At 40.5% G+C, this 24992-nt stretch overlaps 2 protein-coding genes and 1 pseudogene across 8 annotated transcripts; 1 reads left to right on the forward strand and 2 right to left on the reverse strand.

The window, feature by feature from the left end:
• The first annotated feature begins 352 nt into the window (after window positions 1-352).
• On the forward strand, window positions 353-10453 carry sfxn3 (sideroflexin 3). Of its 3 annotated transcripts, XM_083988323.1 has the most exons (11): window positions 353-430; window positions 2659-2831; window positions 2967-3137; window positions 4404-4502; window positions 5043-5118; window positions 5263-5348; window positions 5464-5591; window positions 6208-6257; window positions 6497-6546; window positions 6651-6698; window positions 6806-10453. In XM_083988323.1, exons 2-11 carry the CDS (start codon window positions 2668-2670, stop codon window positions 6900-6902), a joined length of 969 nt encoding a protein of 322 aa, XP_083844449.1. In that variant the 5' UTR covers window positions 353-430; window positions 2659-2667; the 3' UTR covers window positions 6903-10453. The 3 variants fall into 3 exon arrangements, 1 of the variants encoding a protein (XP_083844449.1); XR_014595990.1 differs by having other exon boundaries at window positions 6208-6546; window positions 6806-6896; XR_014595991.1 differs by having other exon boundaries at window positions 378-430; window positions 2664-2831; window positions 6208-6546; window positions 6806-6896.
• An 800-nt stretch (window positions 10454-11253) lies between these two features.
• On the reverse strand, window positions 11254-16579 carry LOC310997818 (peroxiredoxin-like 2A). 4 transcript variants are annotated; one of them, XM_083987622.1, is made up of 8 exons: window positions 16482-16553; window positions 15172-15292; window positions 14415-14635; window positions 13467-13652; window positions 12940-13031; window positions 12708-12848; window positions 12226-12390; window positions 11254-12116 (listed from the first exon to the last, which is right to left on the reverse strand). In XM_083987622.1, the coding sequence occupies exons 2-8, from the start codon at window positions 15234-15236 to the stop codon at window positions 12021-12023; spliced, it is 966 nt and encodes a 321-aa protein (XP_083843748.1). In that variant the 5' UTR covers window positions 15237-15292; window positions 16482-16553; the 3' UTR covers window positions 11254-12020. The 4 variants fall into 4 exon arrangements, with proteins under 4 accessions (XP_083843748.1, XP_083843749.1, XP_083843751.1 ...); XM_083987623.1 differs by lacking the exon at window positions 15172-15292 and having other exon boundaries at window positions 16482-16579; XM_083987625.1 differs by lacking the exons at window positions 14415-14635; window positions 15172-15292 and having other exon boundaries at window positions 16482-16572.
• Window positions 16580-16754: 175 nt separating this feature from the next.
• LOC310997998 (peroxiredoxin-like 2A) lies at window positions 16755-18804 on the reverse strand (annotated as a pseudogene). Its single transcript, XR_014596501.1, has 6 exons — window positions 18794-18804; window positions 18203-18373; window positions 17843-17934; window positions 17612-17752; window positions 17339-17503; window positions 16755-17259 (listed from the first exon to the last, which is right to left on the reverse strand). The product of XR_014596501.1 is annotated as a peroxiredoxin-like 2A (transcript).
• Between the last annotated feature and the right edge of the window lie 6188 nt (window positions 18805-24992).

Consider the following 24992-nt stretch of genomic DNA (forward strand, 5'->3'; position numbering starts at 1 on the left):
CCCTGGCAGCCTTTCCCCCACGCCCAGCGGTTTCCAATGCCTCATGTCCTCCATGACTAACACCGCCCACTGTTTTACTGCCCGGTGATGCGTTCAGGAGCCCCTCGGAAGTGCTGTTTTCCCAAAAGCGTTATGCATTCCAGCAGAAAATAATTTTTTTTTACTCAATTGCCTGCCATATATTGTTAGGTTATATTTTAAAAAAATAAAGGTGTTGTATGAGTATATCTATTTCTTCTGCTTCATCCTGCAAAATCATCTTTTTGGCTGACATGTCTTCTGTGTACTTTTACTTTTTTACTTTTTCTACAGCCGTGAAGCTGTATTTTACGACACTTTCAAGAATACGAAAAGGCAACATACCTTCACCCGGCGGCACGGTGATATTGAGAGGTCATACATTTACAAGAAAACTAAGAAAGCAAAGCAGGTGAGTGAAACACTGACTAAATCCACATCTTTAATTAACTTGGATCACAACCAGGCTCAGTAAACCGCTGCTCCGTTTCGACGTCCGCCCTTGCGTCGGTAGCTGCAGCGCTAGCCTGTTAGTTAGCTTGTGAACTACCTGGCTAGCGGACTGGTTTCACGTTATTTACCCAAGAAGTGTTTTGTTTTGGTGGCGTTTAAAGCTATCTGTTGACCCCCCGTAACTAAACATGTGATGTTGGTTGAATTAAACGACACTTTAATGTCGTGTTTGAGTGACACTGTACTTTATTCTGTGATAATTTCATGGCTAGTTTCGTTAGCCATCCCCCTGCTCAGAAACCGGTGGCGTGTCGTGACTGTCCCAAACCCATCTGTCACGGTATTTAGCTGATCAGCTGCTTGTTGTTGTTGTAATGTGAATGGCTGACGAGTCAGTCCTTTGTACTCCAAGATAGAAGTGAAACTACATCTGAATTTTCATAGTTGAACAGCAGCCAGAAGTTGCTTGTGTTTTAGCATTATACTATAAGTGTGTGTGTGTGTCCTTGAAGCCATGAAGTGTATCAGCTGTTACCTCGCCCGTGCTCAAGCATTTTCTCCATCCATCTGCAGTCAGTCAGTAGATGGGAGGTGGCCATAGTCTTCACACACTGTAGGAATGGTGCTTAAATAAACTCACACATTCCTGCAATGGTTTAGTCAGTGTTTGCACACACCTATGCACATGTCTCACCTGCACCTACTGAAATACTAGTTCAGTTGGGGAGTGCAGCTGTAAATTATTTCCCCCTGTAAAATAATCTGCCTATTTCTCAAATAATTGACTATTATTTACTTAAATAATCTCAGTGGTAAAATGTAGGATGGCATCCCAACATTGCTTCCGTTGTTTGTCTGTCAGATCAAAATTATATATTTAACAAACTGTCTTAAGGACAAATTTCCCAAATTTCAAAGACTTTTAACACTAAAATGTTTGTCCTTGAAAAGTGACTGAAACAATGAATCAATTATTTTAAAAAATGTCTCCTCTTGCCCGAAGTCAGCTGAGATTGGCTCCAGCTCACCCATGACCCTAGTGCAGGATAAGCAGTAGCCTATATGAATTACAAAAAAAGGTCACAAATTATTCTTTCAGATCAGTCTACTTGATCATCTTTGCAGCTCTAAATTGTCACACAATGGTAAACTGAATATCTTTGGGTTGTGAGAGCTTACTTGGTTTAAAAAAAACAACTTGGGCTTTAGTTTTTATGTTTTATGTTTTTTTTTATGTTTTTATATTTTGTAGAGACAGTGTTCCTTGGCAGATCAACCATTAGTGAAAATAATGCATATGATTTTTTTTTTTTTACGAAGTGCCAAGCAGTGGTATGTCTCATTAACTTTGAAAACACCACTACAAACACAACTAATTTTCATATTGTTTCCTCGGTACAGTCTTTTATCTCATTCTCACAGCCTCATCTGAAGTCTGAGATTAGCCTCCTGGCTGCTAGATACTCCCAGATACAACAATTTGACAAGACAACAATAAAATAATTTGGTATTTGACACAGACAGAACAACTTGTCAGAGCACCTGACCTCACCCATGTCCTTAATTTTTCTGAAAGTACTGAGAAGCAAAGATGTTGATACAAAGAAAACCTGATTAGTGTGTTTGGTTTCTTTTTTCCTCAGTGTAAATGTTCTGAGTTGTGTGCTGTGTAGTGATGAGGTGGAGGTGGGGGTGGGGGTGGGGGCTTTACCTCAGTGCAGCTCTGTGCTGCAGCTGTGCTATTAATGGAGCAGAGGTGAGGGCTCAACTGTGCTGCCAGGGTTTTTTAATTATAATAATTTCACCTGAAGGGCTGCGCTTGAAAACAATTCCATGAAATGTCTAGTGAGATTTGGACTGTTTTTCCTTTTTTGTTTTGTTTTGAGGTCAGATAGTTGTTAATTTTTTTTTTTTTTTTTCAATTTTATACTCCCAGTATTTACAACGCTCTGCATTTAAGAACCTCAGCTCTTGGTATTCTTTTTGTATCTTTGCTGAAATACAGTTATTATATCTCATTAGTATCAAACAAAGCCCAGTCTCTTGAAGCACCCATTTGTTTGTTGATCCAGATAACCTTTTTTTTTAATTTTAATTTGTGAAATAAAGGGATAGAGGATCAATTGTTCCACTGAAATACTCCCAGGTAATTAAAAAACTAATAAAAATTTGTGTCATTGATCAAAGAAAAGCAGGATGTCTGGAGAGCTGTCCCTCAGCATAAACATCAAGGAGGCACGATGGGACCAGGGCACATTCATGGGGCGCGCCAAGCACTTCTTCATGGTCACAGATCCCAGGACCGTCCTGCTGTCCTCTGAGACTCTGGACGAGGCCCGAGTCATCGTGGAGGACTACAGGTAGATGCTCGAGTTTGGACTTGGAGTCAGTTGCAGAGACTGATAATTAGATGCTTTTTCTTTATTCTTTATGGTTGTTTGAAGTGCACCAACACAGCAAAGGTTCAACCACTCCACTGTTTTGGTCTTTTTCAGAGCTGGGGTGGTGAGGCCTGGCCTGACAGAGGATGAGCTCTGGAGAGCCAAGTACGTCTACGACTCCGCCTTCCACCCTGATACGGGCGAGAAGATGTTTGTGATTGGGCGGATGTCTGCTCAGGTGCCAATGAACATGTCCATCACAGGCTGCATGCTCACCTTCTACAGGTACGGCACGTTTTAACGTATGGTTCACTGTATTTGAAACACACACAAAAAAAAGAGGAACAAGATTTATGCATTACAATAGACATAGCAAGATATAGCAAGATGTAATATGTGAAAATGCTGAATAGATTCAGTCCGGCCTCCAATGGCAACGGCTGTCAATGAAACCTTAATACAGCATCCTGTAATGCATAAAAATGGAGATTTTAATCCCTAAGCAGAGTGAAAATCCTCTTAAAATAAAAAAATATAACACTCAGCACTGCATACTGATAAGTCAGTGGACTGCTGAAAAGATAGTGAAGCCATGAGCTAATGTTGTGCTGAAACAACAAATTGATTATTGACAAAAAATAAACTGATTACAGTTTTGATGTAATTGTGAAGTAAAAAGTGAAAATTATCTGGTCATAGATTTTTTTAATTGTTCAGAATCAAATGAGATTAATTAGTTTTACCCTGTTTGTCATAATTAACAAAGACGTGTTGAATTACAGGTAGTTAATGGAAAAGAAGGGAATGACATATCATTTTTTACACCATTTTTGAAACTTTGCATTATTTCAGGATTTCATGGTTTTATTTATTTAACAGTATCGTATTTACTGTTTTAATATTAATATAACTCAATAGGCTTCCATAATTTCATTCATTATTTTGGCTGGTGGTTGGACTAGTCATCATTGATGCCATATGATCACTAGAGGGCGCTAAAGTCTTTTCTCTGCATTGTGGCTTTAGATAGTAAAGTTGACACAACAAAGAAAGGTTAGACACTGGAGAATAAAAAAGCTACTCTTCAACTGGTTGTATTGAGTGTTTAAAAACACAACATCAGAAAGAGGTTTTATATCTAAATCACCGGTTTGACAATAAGACTTAAAACTATGTCCAGTATTGTTTTCTGTAGTGTATACATATACAACAAAACTTAGTACTCCTGTCTTAAAATGTTAAACAATTACACACCCTGTGTAATTTATGAGTTTAGTGTCTGTGTTTTAGTCAAAGCACAACAAAGGGCAGATTGATCAGATAAATGAGATACGAATACAATTATTATTATTACTATTACTACTAATACAGTAACCCAACCAGATGATTGTTATTTCACAGTAGCAGAAAACAAAGTGCTCCATTGCACAGGAAGACGTCTTGCTAAGTCTGACAATATCTTAAGGGTATTTTCTTTTTTAAATTGTTGACTTTGCACTCTGTGAAACTTCACTTCCTCAAATGTGCTGTTGTTTTCTTTCTGCTTTGCAGGACTACTCCAGCAGTGGTGTTCTGGCAGTGGGTCAACCAGTCCTTCAACGCCGTCGTCAACTACACCAACCGCAGTGGAGATGCCCCCATGACTGTGAAGTAGGGAGGACTTCTCACCTCACTTCCACTCTAGATCTTTCCTGTCCTCCCTCTAAACTAGTGTCTGTGAGGAGGCTGTGGGAGCTGCTGTCCTCTCCCCTTCTTTCGCAGCGGTATTATGTTCCACTGTTAAGCATGCTCAGCCTCATGTCACCACGCACCCTTAGGTTCAGTGCTCCCAGCTGATGGCAGGTCATTCACACACTCGTTCCACTCTGCACTAGTGCTGCAGAAATGTATCAGTTGCATGCATTCAGGAGGGTTGCCTCCAGGACATGCATTTTCAGAGATTTAGCATGTTATTCAGGAAATGTTAGTGTCCTCCTCTGCCTTGTTGTTTATTTACCTTTGCATATTCATACATAGCATGAACTCTCTCAAACTCTGAAATATCTCTTTGGTGTACACGGCAGGCTGTCAGCTGCAGCGCTCGCGCGCTGTGGCATTAGTCAGCTATTTCTGAAGTGTGAAATTGCTGAAAGAAGAAGTGGGTTATTAAAGTGTGATATGTGTCTGATGCTACTATCTGTCTCCTCACAGCCAGCTCGGTGCAGCCTACGTCAGTGCTACAACTGGAGCTGTAGTCACTGCCTTGGGACTCAAGTCTCTAGCTTCGGTAATGCCTGTGGTTCAAGTGAATTAGCAGATGAAGTGAAACGTAGTAACTTGCACACCGACACACTGATCTGCAAAGCAACGTTGCGCAAAGAAATTACACCAGTTGTCAAAGTGTGTTTCTAATTCGACCTCATCTTTGCAGCGTCTTCCTCCAATCGCCAGCCGGTTTGTGCCCTTTGCTGCTGTGGCTGCTGCCAACTGCATCAACATTCCCTTCATGAGACAGAGGTGAGATCCCTAAAGTTAAAGCCAGTGACCCCAGTATTCTTCACTCGGGGGCTTGTAGGAATTCGAAACAGCTGCTACAACCGCTCTGCATGACTTTTCTTTTTGCTTTTGGCAGGGAGTTGAAATACGGTATCCCTGTGACGGATGAGAACGGGAACAGGTTAGGAGAGTCCGCCAACGCTGCCAAGCAGGCCATTGTGCAGGTGGTGGTGTCGAGGATCGGCATGGCAGTGCCAGCAATGGGTAATGTCAAGATTATATCCACTGGTTTGCCAAAGCAGCTGTAATCGATATTCCTACGATAACAATCTGCAGATCCCCTCGGCCTTACGGAGCTTTCAGAGAGGCTCAGCTCATTGTCTAGCTGTCCGCCCCACAGCTTTACTGTTCTGGGTCACACTCGGTACTTTCACTGCCACAGCAGGAAATGTTTTTCAGGGGAACTGCTTCGAAATCCCACTGTATACTCCATGCACTCAGCACCTCACAGCAGACAGACATACAGTAGTTAGCGACCGGCTGCTTTGAACGTGGTGGGGTGTTTATCAGCTAAAGAAGCAGATCATTTTTCTTCAAGACTAGACACCTTGATAAAAAAAGAGTGAGCATCATCTAAAACAACATCTCAGTGACAGCGTAGCACAAAACCGATGTTCATCCAGCTTTTTCATCCCACCAATCATCCACAGTTCAAACAAGATCACTGTCAAAACCGATCATCAGCCGATTCACCCTTAAATGTTTAACAGCTCATGGGAGATGAATGAACTTCTTGCAGCTGAAGTGTGCAGTTTATTTTTGTTTTCTTTAATTGTCAAGCAGCAGCAACCTCATGTCATGTGTTTTATTTTTGTTACAGCCATCCCGCCTGTTATAATGAACTCTCTGGAGAAGCGAGCTTTCATGAAGGTAAGCAGACTGCCAGCACGGCGGCCATACCGACGTTTGCTTGGTCATTCAGTGCATTTTACTGGGTGCGCTGGTGCTTTTGTGATGCTGAAAAGAGTCCTGCCGCATTCCTCACATTACACAGCCGTTGCATGCTTATGTCTGTGGACGATCCTCGCAGACAAACATGTCACACTTGTGATTTGTTTGCTAGATTACACTGCACTTCTAGCTTATCTGACTTTTTTGTCTCCCTGTAGCGGTTCCCACTCCTGAACGCTCCAGTCCAGGTTGGGCTTGTCGGTCTGTGGTGAGTACATGACACCGGCAGTGTGTGTGTTTCGTACGGACTTGCAAGCTAAAGAAACCATAAACAAAATGTCTGAAACTTTGCCCTCTGCCACTTGTTTGCAGCCTGGTGTTCGCGACCCCTCTGTGCTGTGCACTGTTTCCACAGAAAAGGTACCAACAGTCAAATTACCATCACTGTCATTGGGAGTGTGAGAATACCTGTGAGCATTAATAAAGCTGTAGCAGCAGATTAATCACAGTCAATCATCTCTTCGCAGCTCTATGAGCGTGAGTGGGCTGGAAGCAGATCTGCAGGAGAGGATACGACAGACCAGTCCTCACACCACCACTGTTTACTTCAACAAGGGCCTGTAGGACCAGCCAACACATGTCTATGCACACACACAAGATATGACACTCTCACACACACACACACACATATACATACACATGTCTGTTGTCCTGGGGGCAAAAGTGGGAGGGCAAAACAAAATTTATTTATGTTGTTTTGTTTTTTGCTGTGTATCGCTGCATTTGTTTTTGTTTTGTTTTTATTTGACTGCACAGGGCTGCTCCAAGGTAAACAGAGTTGGCTGTTGATTATTTGAAAAACTGAAGGGAAGAAAAAAAAACACTGACGGAAAATCATCTATTTCCCTGTGTACATAGATGGCACTCCTTAGAAAAGAAAAAAAATGACTCCCATGTTTTTTTTTTTTATTGTGTTGTGTTTTCTGTCTTCCTCTGGTCAGAGCTGCCTGTAGGGTGGCAATTCATGAAGTTACTGACTTGTGTTTGACTCACTAATTTCTCTTGTTGCATTCAGGTTCATTTCTCCGATGACTTTTAAATGCTTGTATAAGTTGTGTATCGCTTCTGAATGTATCACAATCTTTCCCAGTCTTTGTCACGTTATTCTGTTTTGAGACGTCATGTTGTAAAAACTACTACAGACATTTTTTCAGTTGAACTGGAGAAACCAGTTAATTAGCTCTAAATGGTCCAACCGCTGGTTCCTCTTTTGTTGGTCTCTGCCTCCTCGAATAGTGCAGCTTGTTGCTTAGTGCTGCGTAACTCTTTTGAACTCTCCCTTTAAGTGTACTTACACTCCTTCATATTCTTCCTGTCCCAGATATTGAGGTGCTAGGTACATGTGGCAAAACAATAGGAATTATACTGCAGAAGCTCAGAGCACAGCCACAGAGTACATTAGTTAACACTGAGTGTGATCTTTGTAAGCAAGCATACATATGCACTGTTGCCATGGCAGTGGCAGCCTGTGTTTCAAGGCCTTTTTTTATCATCTGAAATCGCTTTATGAAATAGCGCAGCCGATCCTTTAGTAGCATATTGAGTAGTTCTTGGATTGTTGTCGGTGACGGTGCGTTTTTGGTGGTTTGGTGTTTGTGTTATGTGGAGACGAATGTCCTGTTTTGTGTGTACGTGATGTTGCTAAGAGGAAACGCTATGACCAGACCACATTACTCTGTTGTGTGAAAACTTGGTAACACCTGTTTTGCTGATTTGAATGTTCACACTCTTGTTGCATGAGCAGGTTGAAAGATGTCAAAACTGCTCAGTTGTCAAGCACAGCAATCTAATGAAGTTGGAGATGCAGCGTTTCTATGTGCAATGAATAGCTAGCCATCTGCACAACTGTCTTTTGCACTCGAGCCACTGATGCCCCATTGCACCAAATGAAAGTAGCTAATGTTGCGTGAGAGTCAGAATACTAAACACTTGTATGCACGACAGGGCTGCGGGTAATTGTGCACAGTCTTTGTTGTTTCGTTGGGCTGAGTTTGAGCTTCTTTGATCAATTTCACTCACATTGTTGACTTGGCTCTCAAAACTCAACCATTGTGGTTAGATTGTGACAATGTTGTAGTCAGGAAGTATCAGCTGAGCTCGCCCCCTGAGCTGTTTGATGTAAGAATACATATATTTTTCTTGGATATATTTATAAGTATATGTGTATATATAAATATATATGATATACAATGTATGAAGCACATATGCATGAGAGATTTTAGAGGTTGTAACTTGAAGGCGTGCCTCTGTGTTGGTGAGTCCACCAGATGGCCGTACACATGCACCAGAAAACAATATTATAGGAATACAAAGGAGTGTTAATGAGCGGGAACTCCTCACGCTTTAGGGCTAATGAGCTCTCGGATTAGATGAGTGTTTCCTCCAGTCCAGACTTGACTTGATACACACAACACAGTCACAGATGTGTGAATCAATTTTTCATGCACAAAGAAAGGTAAGATTGTACAGGGTACGCTCATACATCGATTCATCTCTGTGATGCATCGGTTGCCATTTGTGTCACCTGTAATCTGAGGTAGTATAATTATTCATTTCAACATATTGAGTGTTACAGGACTGTAGAAACTACACAACTACTGCATCATTATGAAGGACCTTCCATAGAGAGAGAAATACATTTATCATTGTGCTCATGTGTGATCCTGAAATTTAGTGGTTTTGTTTCAAACTGTTCATCACCTGAAATTCCCATCTTTGAATTGTGTCTAGATACGAGTCCTACCTTCTGGATGAGAATGTCTCTGTTTCATGTTTAAATGATGGACGTGTGTCATTTTGGTATGAACCTCATGTTTCAGCTGCTCTTTTACTCACTATCATCTTTCTTGTTCTCATGTGTGCTCATGTAACTTTTAACCCTTGGAGCAACAGTCAAACTCTCTGTATCGTCCCTGTGAACAGACCGTGGCCGCCGCCTGTTCCTGCTCTCATAACACGGAGACATGACCACATGCACTGCAGGACAGTGTTTCAGAGTTAGCATCACTGCTGTATTCCAACATTGGTTATATACAGTGACTACGTAATTCATGCACACTTTTTTCCTGCTTCAGTGCTGCTGGTTGTTGTTGTTGTGTTAGGGGTGTTTTCTGCTGAGGGTAAAACTGCACTATATAACCTTTGCTGTGCTGCTGTAGGGAGCTAGTTGGATTTGTGTTGCTATTTAAAACGAGCTTTTTAAAATGTATACTGAAGATTGTATTTGTTTGTTGAGCTGGGTAACATTGAATGAATCACATTATTGCTAATTCGTAATTCATTCATTATCTGGCAGATTTCATTGCTCATAACCAAGTGGCTCCATTTCTGCTGTTTTTTTCCTTTTTGTTTTTCTTTGTTTTTGTATTATGGCGGCGAAATGTCAAGAACAAAATCGGACGGTTTGAGTGAGCATTCAAACACCTCTGTAAACACGTATCTCAGCTTGTGACTGTACCACACCACCATAGGATGTCTCACCCACAGATCTAGCCAAAGATGTGACGGCTATTTATATAGCTTTTTAAGTGTTCATTTCAGCTTTATCAGATGGACCTTTTCCTTTTTTTGCGTTGGCTTTGTCATGCAAAAACATAAGTGATCCTCATCCTTGTAAGTGCAACACCAAATGTTTTAACACCCTAAAGCAGAGACAAAACGTTGACAAGATTAAAGATATAAATGAAGCCCAATTGGCATCTTAGTTAACAGTCATAGGTTTTGCATCAATTTTATTGACATTACAATAATGTTATTGTAAACTTCACTAATTAAAATTTTAATTGTGCATGCCATGAAAAAAAAAATCACAAAGGCACAAATGTAAAGACAATCTCTGTTACTGTTACACTCATGATTGTTTTTGGTTGTTACATGTACATACAGACTTACACACATAACATGTACAATGTTTTCTCCCTCCATTTTGTATTGTGTAAACTAAATATATTTCCTTGATGTGAAATGTATTTTACTCAGAACAATAGAATAAAATGTGTAACATTAATGTCTAAATCTGCCTGCTTAATGTGAGAACAAACAAACAAAACAAAGTCATCGCCTTCCTGCTCTCAAGGGGGAAAAAAGTGAATATTACAGCAGAAATTATCTGATATGACGAGTTTGTTGAACATCCACAGAGACACAGAACAATCAGATAATCCAAGTTTAGTCTGAGAATGTCATCTGAACGGTTACATGGTATGTTTTTGGAAGATAAAATAATTCACAGGATTAGTGATTTTAAACATGATGAAATACATGTTTTGCTGACATGTTTGGACCCATCTCCAGCTTCCCATACAACATGAGAACTTTCCCTCATTCTTCAGTCTTAGCATGTGGCTGTTATTCCTGAAGCTGTAGTAGGTGTGTTCAGAAAACGAAATGGAAACACACTTTTTAGTTTAGTTCAACTGATTTGAATAAACTGGAGTATGTCTGTGTTTGGAGTAAATAAATAAATGCACTGTTGCACCCCTCCATTATATTTTATACATTTAGGGAAATCAGACACAAATTTGACCAAGGTGACATACGGCCTGTGCACAGTAAGTCTGATATCTAATGTTTGACCCTTAATAATTACATTATTACAAGCAGCATAATCTTAGATTTCTTATTGATCTAAACCCATTTTGAGTGTAAATGTCATCTGAAAAGGGAACTACTACTGCTACATCTACTTTCTGATATAATATGAAATACTGTCCTTAAAGGACAATACCCAATAGTAATACAGTATGTTCTATGAATGGAGGACACAATGAGATAGAACAGGAGTACATTGGTTGTCATGGTGGACGTATGACACATTCACATAACCTTAGCTCTTACTAAGAATCAACCTCTAACATCTATAAATTGTGCTATTATGGTCAAGATTCAAAATAAAAACGGACGCACGGTGAGGATGTGGTGATAAGCTTCTTTCTGATTTATTATTTTCAGTTTCTGCAGCTGGTATTCACATGTACAGGTACAAATAATATCTCTCTGTTTCGAACACACAAAAAAAACCTGCTTAAGGCGCCACAAACAATCCTCAACATGGTGACAGTTAGCTGAACCAGGTGTGTGTCTGAGCATCAAACCTGCTCCTCTCGCTGCTGAGTTTAGAGCCAGGTTGTCATTATCACACACACACAGATCACATACACACTTGTCTACCCTGTCGGAGGCTCATTTATCCGCCTTGATGTAAACAAAGATGACACACAGGAGCATAATTAAAAATGTACCAACAAATGCATGTTAATAAAATTATTATAATGATAAATCCAGCTTTAAGATGGAATTACATCTAGAAGGAAGATTTCAAGTGACCTTTAATTAAATGGCCGATGTACCTGAATGAAAATGCTGCCTCTTACTACCCGTTTTTATTACCCGTCTCAAAAGAAACTAATTTCAAGGGTGTCTTCAGAGGTAAAGAGGAACACTCAATGAAACAAATGCTGTAATATTATTATTATCTCTGTCCTGCATTTCACAGCTTCATTTTCTAACCTACTGTAAATTAACATGCAACAAAACTAAAATGTGATATTAAACAACGCAAACAAAAATGTCCTTATAATGTCAGTATTTCAGTGTTGGACGTATCTTGATTACAGCCCAGCGTGCCAAATTTTAAATTCTTATCATTTCTTAATTCTTGCTATGGTCTAAATACAGTGCACTTTATTTTACTGGAGCAATTCTCTTGACAGCCTCTAAAACATCTGCAGTGTCGACCTTGTCGCCAAACTCCTTCTCACGGTGTTCCAGGAGAATCCCCTGCAAAACACAACACGTCGTAAAAAAAAAAATAGCACACACACCTGTTTGGTAAAGCTCTGTTGAGCCAAATCTTTATTTCTGTCACAGTGTCTGAGTCTACGCTTACCTGGTCTCCTGGTCCGATGACAAACACCCCTCCCAGGATGAAGCCCTCGCCGTTCATGTTGCCCTGGTAACCGGACCTCCAAGCCCGTATGAAGTTCTGCCAAACTCCGAGGCGAATGAAACCTAAACCCCCCATCTTCCTCTGCGATGGACCGTAGAAGTATCTCTACAATCACACAGTTTAGTTTTAGTCAACCAGACCAAAACAAATGTAACATGCAGTAATGGATTACTATTTTCTGACATTTAATGATTTTATGCCTCTTCTCTTTGCAGCAAAAGCAGCAATAGACAGCAAAAGAATAAGAAAATGATTGATTTTTGGACTTGGTTTTACAGTTCAATCTGGACGGACAAAACAAACAACTAAAACTTTCCAGAGTGAGAGTGTTTCAGCTACAAGGTTGTGTAGTGACTGACGTGAGGGTGAGCACTTCACTTATAAAAGCTCTTGAGTATCTGCTGCTATCAAACACAGCCAACCTGTTCATCTATGTAGATGTCCCCAGCGAAGTGCGGTCTGAAGTCCTGGATCTCTGTGCCGACATTCTCCTTCACCACGGCAACCAGAGGGACCCCGAGCTCTTCCAGCTGAGGCTTCAGAGAGGACAGCTCAGAGGCCTCCTACAGAGAGAGAGAGAGAGATTAAACTCACATAAACTGAAAGACCAGCTAAATGTTCTCCCTTCTCATCTTCTGAAACATTTTCTATTACCTCTCTGCACAAAAATCATCCAGGTCGCCGTACGGCCATGACCACGGCCCCGTTCCTCTCCCACAGGCTCTTCGCTCTGACGACCTTATCATCTGCAGACAAAACAGGAAGAGACGGTTTCTACAACAATCTGACATGTTCTACTTCAAAATCTCAACTCCTTTCTATGTTTCACTGCTGGAAGAATTCATTGGAGCCAGAGAGTAGAAGATAAAAGATGTGACCTTCAAATAGAGAAAAACAACTTAAAAACCTCATGGTCACGTGGCACATAGATATGTTAGATATCGCTATAACTCGACCTTGAGCTATGATCTAATCTGTAATACCAGCAGATTGGAGAAAGCAGCTTTGCCTTAAACGCTACACAAAACCTCATTCACTACATGTACAATGCATGCCAGCATGCATCGGTAAAGAAAACTGCTAATGGCCTATTGCTGCTGATGTAACGTTAATTCTCATCCTAATGGGTTTAACGACTGCTGGTGTTAAGAAAAACAGGCTTATTCAGAGAGCCAGCCTACCATCTATGGTGGAGCGCAGTTCAGCTTCTTCAAGGTGCTCCAGCTGCGCATTGTCAGCTTTAGACAGACACAGATCGGTGTTGGCCAGGAAGATGCCGGCGAGTGCGGCTCCGACAGCACCGAGACCCAGAGACCACATCCCCATCCCTAGCAGCTCCCCCTCCAGCCCAGACCCAGAGGACAACACTGAAACAAACAGGCAGAAAATGAGCAAAGAAATGTGTTTACCAGTGTGAAAAACGTGCAATAAAACTTCACATTCACAGTTTTCTTTCATGTTGCCTATTGCAGCTCGTGCTGCACACTAATTGATATTTGCAGAGCAGTTTCTCTCTTAGTCATCATAGCACACAGAGACCTCAAATCTGCCTGAGGCTGAGCCAGCAACAAGCCCTGACTAAGAAAGTTTGTGTTTGAACAATGTTTTATATAAATCTATCACTGTGGTGCTTTTTATCAGTATGACATACTCTCTCTTCTCTAAACTTGCTATGATTCTCAGTGAGTCAATCTGAGATTTGTTTTTCTTTTGACGAAAAGGTTTTCTTTCCATCAATTATCTGCCGGTTTTTTACTTGAGGCTGCAATTTGTTCATCTTTTAAAATGTCTTTTTGTGCAGCACTTCCTCCAAAAAAAGATTTCCTGCATTTGCTTTTTTTAAATCTGCCTATTAAGCACCTGAAATTCTGCCATGAGTGACTTAAAATCACAAACTTCGTTCAGAACTCTTATTGCAATGTTTCGCAATGCTTCAAGTATAAAATCATTAAATGACTCATTTACTGTGTCTATTTTCAGTTTTTCAGTGCCATGACAGTCTTGAGTCAACTCAGCACAAAGGGAACGGAAAGCAGGGAAACACGACTAACTCTGTTTCTACAACAAGCTTGGAGTTAGGGTTGTGAAGGCGAGCAGCTAACTGTGCGGGCACTCAAATAAGTCCTTGCCTGAAGCCGGTTTGTTTGGATCAGGACTGGCTTTGGCTTTGCTCTGGTGAAACAGAGCAGTCTGGGTTCTTAGAAACTGAGCACTGGCTGTGGTGGAGGACTCGCTGCTCAGGGTAGCGCTCCCCAGAGAGCAGCGCAGGGAAAGAGTCCTCAAAGCTGGGGAACATCTGGACAGAGCCAGCATCTGGACCCCTCTGACTACACAGACCTTCAAGACTTCACTGAAAGAAAGAAACACAAGTCCTTTCTGTGAATGTCACACCAGTCGTGCTGCTATAGACAAGTTTAAAAACACAACATGCCACCTCTGAATTCATGAACCTTTGAATTCACAGATAACTGAGATGTTTTGGTGTCTTATTTCAATGTGAACACTGCCCTACTGAGAGATTATACCTGTCATTATACCAGTCAGACAGTTTTATTTATACTTAGTACAGGAATTTATTATTCACCCTGCAGCACATTGAAAGTGGAAGGAATATAAAACAGCTCTTATCTTAATCATCTCCCTGGGGTATGACAGTTCTTGACTTGCAAATTAGACTTTCTATTCTTAAATCCTAAACCGCCGCTGTTTGTGGTAAACACACAAAATACACATAAAACACAAATGTTACAATATGCAAAAAAAATGCATGCACAGCAAATATAAAATAACCAGATTTGCAGAGACAATAGAAAAACTGAGTTTAAGTTAAAAGGATCAAATCTAACTTCTGTCCGAGAAAGTAAAAAAAAGAAGTAATATACTGACTTGTGTCTGTTTCCAAAGGGTGAAGAAGAAGTAAGTTTCCTCCTGAGACTCAGCTCAAAAGTCATCTACATGCATTTGAGGTCCGACAACAACTGCTGCCAACAGCAAGACACCACCACGCCTGCGACACAAGGAAGTGTCTAGACACATCAGCATGATAGCAGGCGGTGAAAGTTGAGAGCTTACAACACTGGTCCAACCAAACATGATGTATTGTTGCACCACATTTGACATATCACATCTAATTAAAGATCTTTTAACAAAAGATGTGGTGTATTGATGTCTACGATGCCAGGAGGGATGATCATGTAGTTTTAAACGTACTTTCCTTGAATATTTCTTTTTAGAGTAGGCTACCTGCTTCCATCAGATGTAACATTTTGAATGGAGAATTTTCCATTTCCATTTTAATGTATTTTCATACTCCAATGGTTGTTTTTACACCACTTGATTAATTCAATAGCTAGTTTTAGTAATCACCACTGAGGATTAAGATGTTAAATAAAAAAACATTGCCTACAGTTGCTTAGCATAGATGAAACAACTGCAAACTGTGTGAGGTCACTTACAAACAACTTGACAGACTGTCAACTGTCAGCACTTTCAATAAACTTTGAATGAAGTAACTTAGAGATAAACTATTTATTTTGTGCATAATTATTATTCCTGCTATTAATGGAGCATCCTACCTGCAACCATACGTGAACACAACAATCTGAATTATGAACTACGGTATAGCCTACTTCTGATGATTTTGTTAATGGTTTATAGTTTTGTTGTTGTTTTTAAGGTAGGCTAATTGTTTGTAATAGTGTTATCCACTCCACATAACACATATGTAGAGTTGGTTGTGAGATTATTTTAATTTTTTCATGTTAATCTTGTGTCGCTACCTGTTATTTGCCCCCACATGAATAGAGGAGGTGGTAAAAACAAATGCACCAGCCCCAGCCCGCTTGAGGTCAGATAAGATGATGACCTTGATACTTTGCACTCACAGTCAATGTCATTCACTTCTGGTCCTACAGAAGACAGCACTTGAAACGAATGGCACTAGGACGTGTTAGGATTTGCGGCCTTGTGCTGGTGCTGGTTTGTTACATAATAAAAAGCATCATGGGCTCAGTGTCGGACCAAGTTGCTGCCATAACAACATGATGGCAAACGGTCGATATATTAGCGGCTACGTCGGCTATCAGTGAAGCCTGAGCTTGGAGCTAACACGGCCCGCTGAAGCAGGTGAACCTGTTTATAAGGTGCCCCTATGTTTGAAAGTTACTGTAATAGTTAAGTAATAAAGGCGCACTCACCAGAATCAATGAAACTAGGAGCTGTTCCGCTTTACTCAGGCGTTTTGTAAACAGGTTTTTGCGCAGGCGTGCTAGACGATCCAGAGATAGAGAGAGAGAGCAGGGGAAACTAATCGAGCCAAGATGGCGGTGGAAGAAGTTTTGTCAGGACAAAGTGAGGAGCGAGACAAAACAAAACAAGACACATACTCAGGTAAATAACCTTTTGTGAGCACGTTTGGTGTATTGTATAGTTTTATTGTGAGCTGTCAAACACGTACACACAAAAAGCACTTCAGTCGTTTATTTTCCATCATGTCAAAGCCAATATCTGGCCTGTTGAAAGTGTTGGGTTTGTGTATGCTGGCATCAGAGCTGTTCTCTCAGCAGAGTTTAGAAACAGATCTTCATTAAAACACACAAAAGTCCACCACACAAGCAAAGGCCAGATATGAAGACACTGACAGTGGGTTCATAGACAGTGTAAGTACGCTACCACACAGTTGTGGTATTGCATAACACAACAAGGCCAGGCAATTAAGACGCTTTATGCAGTTGCAATATGAGCAGAGTAGCCTAACATGTTAGCAGGCTGTATGGAGCTGTAGATCCAGGCCTAGACCAAAAGACATGTACATGGAAACATGACGACACATCAGCACTTAAACCAGTAGTCCATTCATTCACATGTTGGGATCTATCTTGCCATGTCGTCATGCATTTTGCGGGCTGTTCTGAGTACTGCCAGCATATTCACTTTATCCCCAAACTCCTTCTCGCGGTGTTCCAGTAGAATACCCTGAGAGGCAAAAATATCATAATCATAACCCATGAAAAACCTCCAGATACACTTGCCAGAAAATGTTTATTCAGCCCACCTGATCTCCAGGCCCAATGACGAAGACTCCGCCCAGGATAAGTCCTTCACCTCTTAGATTTCCCCTGAAGCCCCTTCGATAAGACCGCCAGAGGTTCCTCCACACACCAATACGCAGAAACATGGAGAGAAACATCCATCGCTGCTCTGGGCCGTAGAAATTTCTCTATGAGAATAAGATAAAAGCAGCTTATTGGCTTAAATTATGTAACCCTCTGTGTTTCACTTAATATCTTAAAGGCATGTGCAGGGGAAGGTTTTTGTGAAAGCTGACCTGCTGATCCAAGTAGACTTTCCCAGAGAAGTACTTCTTGAAGCAGTCCAGCTCCTTGCCAAGGTTTTCTTTGACCACAGCAAAAAGAGGGACATCAAGATCCTGCAGCTGGGACTTGAGAGAGGACAGCTCAGCAGCTTCCTATAGAGAGAGAGGACACAGAGTTCAACAGTGCACTCACAGTAGTGCGTTCTCATTACTAAAACACATATGGGCAATGTGATGTCATACCTCTCTGCACAATAATCATCCAGGTCGACGTACAACCATGACCACAGCTCCAGTTTTCTCCCACAAAGTTTTGGCTTTGTGTCGCTCGTGGACTAAAAGTGACAAATAAAAACATCCACAGATTGATTTGTGTGCTGTCAATAATCTCAGGCACCAAATCCTGGAGTTTGATTAGCCTTTTGGAAAGAGTTCACCTTTATCTAAAGTCTTTATTAATGTCATTTGTTAATCCAACTCAATTCTAAGACATTTAGCACACAGAGGGAATTTCATATTAAAAATGACTCGGGAACTCTGCAGCGTACAAGTGCACAGTGTCTGCAAAGTGAATAGATGTTTTTTTTCTGTTGTCTGACTCACTCCCTCCAGTGGTCTTCAGTTCTGTATCCTCCAGCACTTCTTGTTTGGCCCATACTGGTTTGGTCTGGAACCAGTCTGTGATGGAGCTGATGAAGTCTACAATAAATAGGCCCAAACACTTCAAGACCGTGGTCACAGTCGCCATGGCCCCGGACTTGCTCCACAGGCCACCTACAGGGAAAACATTTGAAAAGATTAACGTTTCTCCTCTAGGAATTTTTTAACAAGATTAAGTTGGCTTGACCATCAGTCAAATCACATATATTTGTTTGGCTTTGTGTGCAAGAAACAGTTGCATGCATGCACACTTTGTTGGTTTCTTTAGCTTATTATTGTATCTGACGATCAGTATATTTATCCATCGTTTCTTAAGAACCGCAAACACAGAGCTTTTCCAGAAGTTTCATATTATTGTTCAGGTTCTCCCATGTGAACCCTTAACAGGTATTACAAATTTGATTACATTAACAAAATCTTTCAATTCTACTTATTGACAAAGGGAAAACACCAATAAAATGAACTTAAACATTTTTTTCAAATGAACATTTGACAATGTAAATATGCTGAAAAATGTAAAAAGGCCATACTCACCAGACTGTGACTTGCTGCTAATGTGGAGGAATCTGATGTTTTCAACTAGCCCCTTAAGCCCTCTAAACTCTGACCGGTCCAATCAGAGCAAAAGCTTTGCTTATGTGAACGTAACATGACAGGAATTTTCTCACACACTGGTGTGAAACAAGGCTCTCGTTGAGCTGAGTCCTCAGTACCAGGATCAGCTTGGTGCAGAGTGGAGCTTTCATCAAAGAGCGATAACAACATATTCAACATGAAATTCTGTAACTGTGTCACACTTTTAAGAATTGTAAATATCGTAAATATCATCTTTAATATAAAATACATACAATGTGTTTCTGTCTCCTGATTTTTTTAATCAGGCAGATTTGAACTTGCCTTAATTTCTCAAATATTCACGTCACACTCCAGCTGTCTGAACTCATAGCAAGACTGACCCCTGCTGCAGGTTAGTGACATTGCAAACCAATGGGGCGTTTGTGGTTGAATCTGAATAATGTGATTTTTCATGTTACATATGGCTGTGGTATTTTCTGTAAGTTTCAAATAGAACATACCACAACCATGAGTAATTACAAACAGAATTTTAGAGTAACTTTAGGATAAATTCATTCAGAAATCAAAATTAAATTATTTTAATTAAACATTTTTATTATTCAATTTGATTGTTTAGTTTTTGGTATTTTTTGTAGGTTTCAGAACTTCAATTGAGAGCTAAATACAAACGATATTAAATGAAATGAAGTTTCAGTTTGTTTCTGGAAGTACTAAGTTGTGTTGTTAGCACTTCTTAGCATCATGCTTTTGCATTTTCTCACATAACAGTTACATTCTCAGTGCTCTGGGCTAATTTCATACATGGTAAAAATAAAAAAGCTATAAGGATTATCTTGGTGGGTCGAACTAGCGATCAGTGGGTCAGGCATACCAACATGGGACGTGTTATAACCGCTCGTCCACTGAGCATCCCATCTTATAACATTATAACCTCAAGTCTGTGCTGTACGGTGACGTGCAGTGAGGTCCATGGCTAGGTAGGGAGCATTCAGACAGACCTCAGTGTGCAGTGTATGCATACAATAATATGTCATATGTAGTGGCCATTATAATTTTTCTGAAACCAAGGTTACTTGCCCAGTCTAAAAACCAAATATATTCACTTGACTGTGACAAACATAAGCATCATATATAACATATTTACGACAGACCAAAAGTCTTGCTTTTAATAGTGATGTTGTTGGACTGCATTACACTGAATGTTGGTTGTAAATAACAAATTTATATTTGTTATTTCAAAAAAGCACTCTGCACTTGATCCATAGTCTAAGAAGACTGATTTTTTTTCAGGGTTACATGTCTATTTATAGATAAAGTCTGTCTTCAAAAATATCCTGTCTCCATTTTTTTTACAGCTGTCACCAGGAGAGATAGCTGCTTTATTGGAAGAAACACTGATAACTGACTGAGTCCAACTGAGTGCATAGTAAAGGGGATTCAAGGTGCGTTGAGAGCGTGTGAAGGCACACACACACACACACACACACACACGCACACACACAGACACTCTCTCTCTCTCTCTCTGTCTCTCTCTCTCTGTCTCTCTCTCTCTGACTCCTTGTCAGATTTTCATTGTTTTCCATTAACCCTTTTCTACAAGGCGTTACTGACAGTCACAGAAACATGTTTTCTTGTGTGTGTGTATGTGTGATACACATGATGAAAGTGAGTTGCTAGAATTGTGTTGTGGTAATATTTCACTCATTGGTGGCAGCTTCACACAGGAATGTGCTGAGGGTCCAAAATGGGCTGGAATAGAGATGGGATAGGATGACCGTCCACAAGCCCAGCTGCTGCACTCCCTCTGGCTGTTCTGCTTAGCCATATGCAGGGCTGTGTGTTTTTGTGTGTGTGTGGTGGAGCCTGCCGGGATGCTCGGTTTTGTTGTTGCCAGCCTGGTCATCTACTATGAAGTGCAATAGATTGCTATTGAATCGTTTTTCTCCCCCTAAATTTCACAATAAAGTGAAGCTTTGTGAGGCTCAAGTGAGGTTCGGCCTTGACTCGGTAAGGCTGTTTTTTTTTTTTTACCTATTTCTTTCATAACCCACTGGCATGCATGCGTATACACACAATGCAAACATACACACAAATCTTGGCCCAGTGATCCTCTGGTGGGGAGTGTGTGGGACCAGCAGCCAATCACAGATGATGATTTGCACCCCACCTCCTGTGTGGTGTTCTCACCCGCCAGTATTGGTGGATATGTCAAACTCTTAGTGGGCGAGTGATGGCCAATCAGAGGGCAAAGTGGGCAGTGGTAAAAGAAGGACAGGGAGCACCATAGCAATTACTGTCTGACTTCATTTGAAACAAGAGACCTGCTCTTGCACAGCTGTTTGATGACAGAGATAGACTTTGAAAAACTTGAATTTATTGTACATAAAACCAATAAAACCAAAATTCCACCTGTGATCAGCTTTGAAGCAGAAAAAACAAATAAAACATGAGCACAGTAAGAATTCACCCTGAACACCAAGGTTGTAAAAGCTTGTGACAACACAGAACAACAACACTGATAATACATAAAAATGCCCCAATTCTGTTGTCTGTGTTCACTATCTCCTCTTTATTGATGTGTATATCCTTACATAACAAGCTTTACACGCTCCGCAAATCTCTCAACCAATGCAATAAAAGCTCACAACTGGCGAGATCCAACTTATTCTGCCTGCTCTGACCGCCATCCAGATGAAACTGGCTGGCAACCGCACGAGAAGGGACGAGCTGCCGACGTAAACTGTGTGTCCCTGAACCCGGGGGAAAGACAAACAGGTGTTAACAGCCCCTGAGGTTGCCAGGGTTCATTTATCTCATCCTGTTCTGTCGAGTTTGAGTCTGACTGACTTCTCAAACCTTAAAGTGACCCCAAAACCCTGACCCCAGCTTTTAACCTGACAAGCAATGAGGGGCAATGTGACACACATTTCGTGTGGCCAATCAGACAGAAGGAGGAGACACTGTCATGAGGCCACATTTGTGATTGTTATTTGTTATTTTTCTATATGATGATGTCTACTGTCAGACTCTCTGTAGGAGGATTTCTTTTTACTTATTCTAACTGTACTGCTTGCATAACATGAATCACTTAAAATAACAACTTTCCTGTGCTACCATTTTACTCTTCATCTGGGCCTAAGTCTTAGAGGGATTTTAACTTTTCAGTTCAGTTCAGTTCAGTTCAGTTCAGTTCAGTTCAGTAAACTTTATTGTCAATCACACTTTATCAATGGTGTTTCCCCAGAAGGTTTCATAAATCCACTTCTTCACCCTGACCTACTAAACTCAATAATCCATTCACAGAATTACATAGAATAATTCTGTGAATTTTAGTAGTAGTAGTTAGCACAACTCTGTCTTGAGTTTCAAGCTTGTCAATATGGATCTAACTGCACATCTGTTGTAATTGCAAGTAACTCTTCATCTGAGTCAGTTTATTCAAAAAATCTCTTTATGTGTACAGTTAAGATAATTTAAAGACAGACAATCAAAAAACACTTGATGTGATCAAATTTGGGTTTCGGAGCCACAAAATAGTTCAAACAAAACACAGCTGAAATTTAAAAATTGGTGGAAAATAAACCCTGTCTGATAGATACCCTGTGAGCAAGAGCTTGCTTATCAGCAGGAGTATGCAAAAAGTATTGTTAGTACAGAAACAATTGGCACCAATAAAACACGGGCCTTGGAGGAACATGCAGTATGATATTTTATCATGGAAAAAAACATCATTGACATCAAGACATCATTGGTCTTGGCAGAAGTCTGTGCCCTGCTAGTTTAATTTTAATTCAGGTACAGCTAAAGAGGAAGAAAACCATGTGGCAGATTTGCTCTACAAATCAGAACAAATGAATAATTGTCACAGTCACTACACTGATCAAATACAGAACAAAAGGAAGTGACATTCATTAATACTCGGTCATACGGACTACTCATTGGCGATACCAATGACCTTGTTCATGATTGCATTGTTTTTCCTGATGGTCTGACCTCCATATGTGTGATAACTTGTGCACACAGAGGTCAGAGGACCTTAAGACCCTTCACTGTGTTAATCTCATGTAGAGCACCGATAAGGTAGAAGTCAATGTTACACTTTTATGATAATATGTGGATTATTAGTATTTTCCTACATGTATGTCCAATCTACGTCATATTTTTATTATTATTTCCAGTCGATTTAAGATCCAATCAGTCCCCAGCACACATTCACTCCCTTCATGTTGACACGTCAAACTAACAGCCGTTATCTGACAACATAACCAGAACCAGCTTGTTAGTGTTGAAAAAATCCCTTTTCCTGGTCAGTCATTAACAGGTGTTTAGAGGCAACCCACACAGAGTCGGAGAGAAGTCGGTCTCTCTCTTCGTCAGATGGTTTGCTGTGTTTTCATCCTGACACACAGACTCCTGCCAGGCCAAAACAAACAGAGGTGTATCATCCAGAGGTCGCTCGCTGTGCCGTCAGACTGGCTCTTTGTTCTGTTCGGCATCGAGCAGGACGTTCATGCCTTCTTTGGTTTAATCTAGTTTGTGTTGGTTTCATTTAAGTGCATCAGCTCTGCCGCAAATCAAAATATTGCAGGATTTTTTGTGCTGTTTAGATTTGGTCAAATTTGCATCCATAGCCTACCACTATACCAGAGCTTTTTACGATTCCTTTTAGATACCAGTTGCAATGCTTATGTTACCTGTTTGAACTCTTTATCCATTAGCTTTAGTAAACCATTTATATCACAGCTTTAATACGACTCCCAGCATGCAGCTCCTGCCCCTGCAGGTTAGATCTGCTGGCTTGTATTTTATCTTTATGTTAACACAGCTGTTTCTAATTCTCACCCATTCCTCCAAACAACACCGACACTAAATCTGCTACTAAATTTGTACTTCATAATGTTGCGTAACAATACAAGCTCTATCTACTTCAGGTCGACAATGCACATGCTGCAGCTGCATCAACCTGCAGGCCCTCTGTGCTTTTTTGAACAGTCTGAATGAGTTGGTACGTAGCCATTTCAGACTTTCCATAAAATTGGGAAGAAAAAAAAGGTTGTATATTCCCTGCTTATTGAGGCTCTATGTTTAATGTAGATGGTACTTTTTTGGTTTTCTGGTCAAGTCTGCTTTAAATTAGCCTTAAAGTAGTCAGGAAGAGTGGTATTTTATTCACTACAGATAGCTAGTTAAAATTCTCCTCTCATTTCACGAGGCCAACTCAACACCAACTGAAATTAGAGCCAGATGAGAGAGAGAGAGAGAGAGAGAGAGAGAGAGAGAGAGAGAGAGAGAGAGAGAGACGGACAGAAAGGGTTTGTTCCTCTGCACTGTTTAAACTACAATAAAGAGAGATTTGTTTATCTCTCTCTGTCTGCAGAGCCTGTACGCCAAATGAAAAGGTACAGAGTCAGTGTCTGTGTGGTTGACAGTCCCATTGTTACTCCAGGTGTATGTTTGTGCATGCACACACAACTGTGTGTGTTTGTGTGTGTGCGTGCGCCTGTGAGCATCACTTGCACAGTCCCTGGTTTTCTGCAAAAAGGACAGGCACAGTGAATCACCTGAAGGGCCACCAGATATCTGAGAGATACATCTTCATTATTTGATCTACTCTCAGCAAATGGCTCAAGATTTTCTGCAGTTGTGCACAGAGACAACAGCCTGAGGCAGACACTTGGATGGAAAAGAGCATTTAGACAACAGGTGACTGTCTGTTCTAAACTTAATTACCGGTTACCGGCAGTAATGGAAAGTAACTCATTACATAGTGCTGTACTGAAGCACAGATTTGGAATACTTTTTATACTTTTATGCTACTTTAAATGTCTACTGCCTGATATTGCCTGATGTGACATGGAAACTATCACTACCACTGCATTTATTTTGAAGTTACAGTTGATTTTTTTGCATGTAAGGATTTCACATTCACATTCACACAAATATTAGACTCAGATTACTTTGAGTTCCTTCGTTTGATCTTACACAATACTAGCTTATTGACTGGGTGCACTTACTTAGGATTTCTCGCCATAAGATAATCAGAAAATTAACGATCAAATGTTTGGTTCCTGTTCATTTTCATTCATTTCAACAAATTGTTGCAGCACTTCATATTTCACATGCATGTCATTGTTTTGTTTCCTCTCTAGCGCATGTG

The sequence above is a fragment of the Trachurus trachurus genome (assembly GCF_905171665.1).
Source record: "Trachurus trachurus genome assembly, chromosome: 15".
NCBI classification, from domain to species: Eukaryota; Metazoa; Chordata; class Actinopteri; order Carangiformes; family Carangidae; genus Trachurus; species Trachurus trachurus.